The sequence below is a fragment of the Triplophysa rosa genome, unplaced genomic scaffold (assembly GCF_024868665.1).
Source record: "Triplophysa rosa unplaced genomic scaffold, Trosa_1v2 scaffold502, whole genome shotgun sequence".
In the NCBI taxonomy this organism is placed as follows: Eukaryota; Metazoa; Chordata; class Actinopteri; order Cypriniformes; family Nemacheilidae; genus Triplophysa; species Triplophysa rosa.
In genome coordinates, this window is record NW_026634510.1 from 11,596 (window position 1) to 20,549 (window position 8,954).

Genomic DNA, 8,954 nt, shown 5'->3' on the forward strand with positions numbered 1-8,954 from the left:
GGGCAAGACAGACGTTTAGGTGGGTTCAGCCCGCCCATGCCCATGCCTAGTGCCGGCCCTGATATAAACACAAAATGATGTCAAAATTCCCTTATAAGAAAGTATCCTTGTAAAAGTAGTGTGTTTTGTGAACGTAAACAGTTGGGAAACAAGAACGAGAGAATGAGATGGGGTGGAAGGGGTGACAACATTGAAAATGCATCCAGTTTGTTGTACGTTATTTGTATATTAAAACCAATGCATAATTCATTATTTATTATTAAGAACAGCGACTGATTATTATTAACGGTTTCAATAAATTTCATGAGACTAACTGAATGAAACTTAATGAATGAAATTAATTCAGTTTCTGGCACTGGCAAGGGTGGCACGCAAGGTAATGTTCATGGCTTCTTCCTATAGAAACTAGTGTCAAATTCCCAATAGCACCACCTGCTGTTTTGTAAGAGGAAGTTGCACATGCATTTGTGAGAAAATCTGCACGTTAACATTTGTGAGAAAATCTGCACGGTAACATTTGTGAGAAAAATCAAGCTGAGAGAATCTCATAAAAAGGTGAGACTTAAACACAGTACATTTATATGTTACACCTTTGCATTTTCTCTCGAATTGCATTATGTATTTGTAAAACGCTTTCTGTTTGTTTCAGAGTTTATTTCTTTTGCATAAGAGGTTGCGTTTGTTTGCAAAACGCTGGATTTGTTTGTTACGTTTAGGCACAATTTTCGCTCCATAGAAGTGACTTCACCTGATGTCTTCTGCACATTGCGTTGAGAAATAAAACTAATCCACAGTGTCTTCAGCGGCTCGGATGTCGGGAGTAAATGAAGACTTATGTTCAGTCTCGCATCCAACAACAAAGCACCTTGTTTGTTTACAAAACATACTTGTAGCTCACTGTAAGTAGTCCAGCGTGAAAACAATGGTGGAAAGAATACAACTCGATGAGGGCAGAGACAGTAGAGTCCATCAGCAGGCATAGGCAGGTGACGTCAGGTTACTAAGAGAATGCCAACAGCTCGTTCAAGAGGACAGTTGATGTTTATTGGGGATTTAAAAAAAATGAATCGATGGATTTTTATCATTCCAGGGTGGTTCTGTACACACACTCCTGACACACAGATATGTTCAAACAACATTTAAAAGTGCATTTTCTGGATTAGGGGGCCTTTAAATTCCACGATCTAAATTACTCACGGGATTACTTGTTTTTCACATCTCACACGGGGCGTGTCTTCACACAAATGTGCATGATGGGCGCGAATGTGCGTCTATTCACATCTTTACATTGATTTTGTAATCTACTGCAGGGCCGGTGCTACCTATAGGCAGAGCAGGCAGTTGCCAAGGACCTCAGGCTTGGAGGTGGGTCCTCCATAACTGTAACGTGTCTCCAACTTCGACGCACATAACATCAAACTACTGCAAGAGTGTTTCGAAAGCATGTACGCAGCAGTCTACTTGAGTCTTGGCTGCGCGCACCTGTCCTCACATGCAGCGCGATGTCCCCGCATATCTCTTTTACAGTCTTTGGCGTTGTTTGGCATCACAAAAGATTAGTATTTTTACGCGTTTTAAAACGCTTGCCCATTTAAACTTTCTATCGATTTCTCACTCGAAGTGCGCGCAATGATACAAGCAAGTTATCGTGTCTTTTAATGCGTCTTATATACTGTGAAATACAAGGCTATGTCAAAAACACATGAAAACAGTCCGTTGTGTCTTCAATGAAAGTAAACATTCGGATCTATATCACTTTATCTCTGCTTCGCTTTGTGTCCTGATCACTCGGATAACAACCGGCTGCATTGCATGATCTCTTACGTATAGACTAAAAACCTGCTGCTGTTTTTGTTGTCAATGTTAATGAAACAAAAAAAGACAAAATCATGAACTGCTCTTGACTAAGAAGTTTTGTATCTTTAAATCAGTGTGTTTATTTAATTCATACAGAGAAGAAGCCACGTTTCATTTCTACATTATTCAGTTTCTTTGTTAAAATGCTACAGGACTGTTAAACAGACGCACAGTATCTGATAGTAAAATTAAATGGTGAAATAAGATTTTGTCGACCTCTACTTTGGCCTAAATAGTCTGTCATTCTTTCTTTTTAAGTGGAAGTGGAACACATCTACAGTATCACTATACACTTGTCCACCAGCCAAGACAGGCAGCAAAAAAACTAAACGTACGCCCTATAGTCCAAGAGAATAAACACTTTTTGCAGCTGACTGATTTTTAAGTCATTAAAATTGTGCTTTTTCCTCGTTTTAAATATATACAATACAGTAGGCTAAACTCATACAAAAGAGTGGAAAATTAATGGCTGTAAAATGATGGCAAAAAAAATCTCGACTGCCCTAAAATTTGATTTAGAGAAATTTTAAATTGAAACAGACTTTTTAATAATATCATTAACGTGTTAAAATTGTTACATTTTTACAGTATAATAAAATACTTTATTTATTCTAAAAGGTGGAGGGGATGGGGTGCTGTGAGGGCCTCCAAAATAAATTTTGCCTAGGGCCTCCAAGTGTATAGAACCGGCCCTGATCTACTGACACAAATAATTCAATTGACTTTCACTTTTCTAGGTGCAGGCTCTAGCTGTACTGAAACACTTAATTGATAACAAAATAGAATTTTCTTATTATATTTTTTATCTCAAACCTCTGAAGAAATATCAGTTTGTGGTAGGAATAAATATTACGTAAACTTTTGTACATTCTGGTCATTTCAGCGTGTTCCACCTAAGAAGCCTTCACATTTTTCTCACAGATGTACACGTTTTCTAAAACTGCATAAAAATCTCATAAAGCTACTAATCTGAGATACTTCGTTATCAGTGCCTGCGGATTTAAGTTCTTGAAACTTTGATTTTGTAGACAGCATTTGTCTTTTATGCCTAAACCTCTTAACTCTTGCCCGTCTGCTGAGTGAGTCAATGAGCTTGACGTGTGTAATGTAGTCAAGTGTAATGTAGTCAAAACTGGATTGATAGTAAATACATTCATCTGTAAACACAAACTGCTAAATCTTCATTTATGACCACACTGAACTATACTAGTAGATTGTTTACAAAATGTGTTTACTGCATCTTTGTAATCGTTCAAGATTACCGTGCAGATATTTCAGTAGTTCATTTTTTGTCTGATTAAGCAGTTTATTTTGTTCAGTAACATTATTGCACTTGGCTCTTAATTCGTCTTTGTCTTGTGTGATTTTGTTGTTGATGTGAAACTGGTGGTTGTTTGTATAGATCAGGGGGCCCGTTTCAATAAGGAGGTTCAACCAACACCGACTTAAAATGTGAACTCTGAGTTGATTTACACCGAGATGCGAAACTTTGAGTTTTTGGTTTCAGAACAGCTGATTTGAGTTAGTTCTATCAACTCTGGGTAGACTTACCTTGAGTAAAGCACATGCACCACTACTACGACAAGCCATGATCAATGGAGCTCCGATATGACGATTCACCATGGCAACGGCACCAAGAAAAGCAACATGGCGGCAGAAAGCATACAATGGATTTACTAATGTGCTGAAAATGTTTAAATTTATAAATAGATAAATCTACCAATAAACAAATAAATGAATTAGTAAATAAAATGGAAATAATAAAAAAATCTTATGTTCTCACTCCCCATCAATGCTCTTGTGATGATGAGTGTGAGATGTCATGGTGTATAGGACACTTGTTAGGGTGTCAGACTCTCGTGTCAGTTTCAGACTGCTCATCGGATCGAACCCTGCTCGGAGCAGATGTAAGTTGGAATGACTGCACGTCTAAATTAATTGTTTATTACCTTTGTCGCTTCATTTCATTATGTCTGTATTTATTCATTTCTTTATTTGTGCACTTTATTTATACACTTTATTAAGTCATTTCTCATCCTCCATAGAAAACTACAATTTGTGAGAAAATGTAAGGGAAAGAATGTGCTCTGATGTAATGCACGGCCACGATGGCTGATATTATTGATGTAAGGATGAATGAGATATGTTTTGATATATCTAATTCACTGTAAAGAAAAATGGTACAGTTTTAATAAAAATGCACAGGGAAATTACAAAATTCCACTCGGGTCCTAAATTGCTCTCCTGAAATCAAATGACATCCCTATGAATTAATGCAGCCTCTTCACATACAGGATCCTCTATAAAAGCACATATGACATATAAGTCACTGAGTGTCTGTGTGATCAAATGTGTGCCATGAATGACTGAATGAATGAGTTACACCACTTGCGCTTTAAAAGTGGGAGGAGATGGAAATAAACTCTGGGTTTACCAAAGAAAACCTGCTCCCGACCAGGTTAGGTTCACACTAAGTTACTATGGTTACTGACTCTGAGTATAAGTGACCTCTCTTTTAGAAACGGGCTTGAGTTACCCCGCTTTCTCGGGTTTGACATACCTCCCATTCTGAAACGGAAAACCCCGAGTTTCCCTCATTTCAGGGTTGATATACTCAGAGTTTTCACTAAACCTCCTTTCTGAAACGGGCCCCTGGAGTATACACAAGACAACGGTAACAACAATACCAGACAACGATGGGGCAAACAGAGAGAGTATATATAGGCCACTGGTGATGAGGAGATTGCTAACAGGTGTGGGGATTACAGACACGAAACAGGTGGAGGAGTGTGGAAAGTGAAGTCCTTGGGGAAAACATGGGGAGAGACAGAGGGAACCGTGACACGATCAGTGTAGTAATAGTCTTTTGCTTCAGAAAGATGAATCAGGGTTGTTATCTTCTTAGCAGATTTGTTCTGTAAGTTCAATAAATCTAAATAATAGCATCAGACAAAAAACTGTACCTTAAAACTCTTATGTGTGGCTTTTTCCTCTGTTTATTACATGTACATTTAGTCATGTAGCAGATGTCTTTATCCAAAAAGGCAAACAATGGAAGCAATGAGTGCAACACAAGGGCAACAATTCATAGGTGTTCAGCACACTACACAGTTGTGTAATGATTAGTTAATGCTCTTCTCACAGATCCATTTATAACCACTATCACATGAATAATCATACCACACTGATGTATAAGACACAGCACAGTTCTCTCTTCTTTGACCATCAGGTTCATGATACCGCCAGGAGCTGAGACAACAGATGAGCATTAGATGTCCAATGGTGTTTTCTGTGTGTTTTCTGACTGTGAGAATCATTTATTGATAATAATCTGTTACATTTAGTGATTTCTCACCTATAGGTCAGTGTGCTGCCATCAACCCATGTCCATCTGCCCTCCTCATCACTGTCAGACAAACCAATCCAATGGTTCTCTGAATCAGAAATCGTCTTAACAAAATCCTGAGAAGAACCAAAAAATTAAACAACTACTCACCCCCCCCCACACACACTCACTTATCTTTCACTCACTTGTTCCTCTTTGTTGTTAATGATGATCAGATCTGCTCCTTTTTCTTCACAGTATCTTCTGCTCTCAGTCCAGCTCTTCTTCTTAGATGAAAAGTAGTACAAACTAAATTCATAGTATTTCCATCCCTCTGTAAACACAAACAGCTCATCTGCTAAATTTATGACCACACTGAACTATACTAGTAGATTGTTTACAAAATGTGTTTACTGCATCTTTGTAATCGTTCAAGATTACCGTGCAGATATTTCAGTAGTTCATTTTTTGTCTGATTCAGCAGTTTATTTTGTTCAGTAACATTATTGCACTTGGCTCTTAATTCGTCTCCCTCTTGTGTGATGTTTTTGTAGTTGATGTGACACTTGTGATTGTTTGTGTAGATCAGGACACACAGCACTATGACTGCAGTCAGTAGAAGAACACACAGCACCACCAAACACACTAGAACTGATCTGAGTCTTCTGTTCCTCGCACACTCACTTCCTGAAGATGACAGACATAAAGTTACATTTTCTCTATATTTTTGCTTATCCATTTAAAAAAACTATAGATTGATTATGACTAAACATGCAAACTCTGGCTTTACTATTTATTCACTTTAAAAACAGAAGTACCTGTCTGCTGCTGTGGGTGTTGTGTGTTTGTATCTGTCCTGAAGTCATGATCTTTGATAGAATCTGCACTCTCATAAATATCCACCGTCATCTCCATTTTGTCTCTCTTTCTTCCCTCAGTCCTGATAACGGTGCTGTAAATTACTTCAGACATTCTGCCTCTTTAACGGCAAAATACTATAACATGTTCCCTGTCGCTCCTCTGTAGATCTGTTCAGTTTGGCAATGCTCTTCCTCTTTTGATAACTATTGGAAACATGACAAAATCGTGAATGCACAAGGACCGTCAATGCTTAAAGTTTTTTGATGTTGTTTCAGTTCTGATGTAACCCACTTTCATTGCCTCAATGCACAGTGTGTGTGTGTCAAAGAAATACTCATGTATGGTATGTTGACATTGTTGTATATCTTACAACAGAACTGAAACTACAAGTTACCGTACGGTGGTGATGCAATCAGACGCATTATTATGCAAGTGAAAGTGTCTGTAATGTCCTTTGTGTTGAAATCTTTGGCTTTGAAGTAATGCTGTAATGCTGTTCTAAATGACAAATGATCCTCACACGCCATTGTATTGATTGATTTAGAACAACGTTTATTTTCGCTTTGCTTAATAGCATCACAAGTATTACTAAAATCCGTCCAAATACATATGCATATATACAGTATACACTACTGGTCAAAAGTTTTACACTATACTCACTTCATGTTTCTTCACATTCTAGAAATGAATAGTAAGCTTATCAAAACTGTGGAATAGCACAATAAGGAATAACACAAAGAGAATTATGTTGCGACTAAAAAATCTGAAAAAGAAAACGTGTTATATTTGATCATCTTCAGTGTAGTCATATTTTGTCTTTAATTGGCAGAAATGTTTTCTTTTCTTGAAGTGTTTTTACACAATATTGAAGTAGTCCAAGTTGTCCATTTCAAAAACATTTTTACTGTAAAGAATTTTAGTTTATACTGAAAAAAAGTTTTTATTTGCTCAATTACATTACGAGAGAGAGAGAGAGAGAGAGAGAGAGAGAGAGAGATTTTAGTTACTGAAGTGTGTTGGATGTACTACTATAAAGAGCACATACAAAAATAGGCTGATAGCTAAGAAATAATCAAACATGAATTAATTACAATCCAAATCTCTTGGTGTGTTTTACTGTATGTACACAAAATTGATATACAAGAAAAGCATTGTTAAACTTTTAAACCCCTCTCACAAATCCATACAAAAGTGTAATTACATGGATAATCGGCCCAATTAAAGAGTGATANTTGGTTGCTGTGTTGTATGGGTCGGTCTGCCTCTGTTGTTATGTCATGTGGTTTTATGGTATCGGTACAAACAAATAAAACCACAGTCATCTCATCTCTGTCCATCATCAGTTTATCTGCAGCATTTATCTCTTTGGTTTTGAGAGGGAAGATTTTCACTGCCAAAAACAAATGAATGTAGGAAAATGAAAAGTGAAGTCTCGGTAAAAACGAAGAAGCTTTCAGAATGCAGCGTAATAGTGTGAACTTGAAAATAATGTTACATCCAGAATGTGAACAAAATAAGGTTAAAAAGGAATTGCAAAGCAGATGTATCCACACAGTTACTCAAATGAGTTTTAGAATATTTCATTCACCTTTATATATTTTAGGCATCACACATTGTAAAGGAAGGCACACTATTGTTGTGGATCTTAAAGATTTGTTTTGGCATGAATCTATAAACATTCCATTTTAAACTCATAATTACATTGTATTGTATTCTTGTCAAACACAATCTTAAACTGATGTGATCTGTATTCAGATTAACCTGTAGGTTATTTTAATTAGTTGAATATTTTCAAATTAATATGCCTAAAGCCATTTTTTATTTCTACATATTCACAAAAATATGTTCTTAATCTTTTTTCTAATGAAAAACGTCTTTAATACAAGAAAAATGTAGTTAAAACTGGTTTTGTTTGATTAACCTCATATGTTGTTAAATGTAAATGCAAAAAAACAACATTTATCTGTTTTATCTAAAGCAACTTGAAAATAAGAGAGCATTTTACAGTTTTTCTAAATCATATTTAATCAATATTTAAGTCAACAGAATTATTTTTCAAGCTAAAACACAACAAATGCATTTATGCAATATATAAAATTAAACATGAATAAAAATCTTATTTTTTGCTTTGAAACTGATTGAAAATTTAAAAGTACCATAGATAAGAAGGTTTAGTTGTGGTCCATCAGTATCTATTCTTCGTTACTGGTAACATTGACCGTCCTGCATACTATACCAAATAGAAAGGTGCATATGACCTCACTGCACACCTCCAATAATCTGGGTCATAAGGTATTATTCAGCTTCCTGTGAGCTGAGCTTGCTGTGATATGTGTTTTTCCTGTTTCACGCATTTTTATGAGCTTTTCTACAAGTTATGTGAAGGCAACCCTTTTATATCATAAAGCACTTTTTTAGTCTTGAATGAAAGTAGTAATTCTAAAGAATTCAGTAATTGTAATCTGTTTAGTGATTATTCTGTATATATTTTGCGCTGAGCTGAACTTGGTTAAAGGTCGACTCAGTATTTCCTGTTGTGACAGACTTCTGAGAGGGAGTGCAAAACTGAACTATAGGAAGTTTGTTGCTTTCAAGTTTGGGATCTTCACGGAAGCTTACTATTATGTCAAAAACGTTCTTAAAAAGTAAAGTCTGGATGTTTAGGAACTGTTTATTGTAAAATGGTGTAATAAAACAAGTCATTTAAACAGTAACAGGCAGAAGATTTGATGTTTCAGGTTTTAGCATTAGCTTTAGCATACAGTATACATTTTGTGTTGTGTTGTAGTTAACTTGAAGATAACCTTGAAGAAGCTCCAACAGTTTATTTTTCTCCTGCTTTATCTGTTCACATTGCATATTGATATTGTTGTAGTTGACTCTCAGTTCATCTCTGTCTTCTGTGAGTTTG

At 36.1% G+C, this 8,954-nt stretch overlaps 2 protein-coding genes across 2 annotated transcripts in view; both read right to left on the reverse strand.

The window, feature by feature from the left end:
- The window catches only part of LOC130550972 (CD209 antigen-like protein C), a 10,669-nt gene extending 9,155 nt beyond the window's left edge, over positions 1-1,514 (reverse strand). The window contains exon 1 of the mRNA XM_057328509.1: positions 1,483-1,514. Coding sequence (XP_057184492.1) covers positions 1,483-1,514 — 32 coding nt within the window. The remainder of the gene's footprint in view (positions 1-1,482) is intronic.
- A 2,428-nt stretch (positions 1,515-3,942) lies between these two features.
- On the reverse strand, positions 3,943-7,261 carry LOC130550970 (CD209 antigen-like protein C). Its single transcript, XM_057328506.1, has 5 exons — positions 6,001-7,261; positions 5,624-5,869; positions 5,389-5,516; positions 5,213-5,319; positions 3,943-5,106 (listed from the first exon to the last, which is right to left on the reverse strand). The coding sequence occupies exons 1-5, from the start codon at positions 6,152-6,154 to the stop codon at positions 4,980-4,982; spliced, it is 762 nt and encodes a 253-aa protein (XP_057184489.1). The 5' UTR covers positions 6,155-7,261; the 3' UTR covers positions 3,943-4,979.
- Positions 7,262-8,954: the final 1,693 nt, after the last annotated feature.

Bases quoted from the DNA above. Each gene is read 5' to 3' on its own strand.
- LOC130550970 (XM_057328506.1), bottom strand. From the start codon at position 6,154: ATGTCTGAAGTAATTTACAGCACCGTTATCAGGACTGAGGGAAGAAAG. The intron at 5,517-5,623 runs GTAATCTTGAAC...TTGTGTTTACAG, and splicing joins ACTACTGAAATATCTGCACG to AGGGATGGAAATACTATGAA. The intron at 5,107-5,212 runs GTGAGAAATCAC...CTGTTGTCTCAG, and splicing joins GGCAGCACACTGACCTATAG to CTCCTGGCGGTATCATGAAC.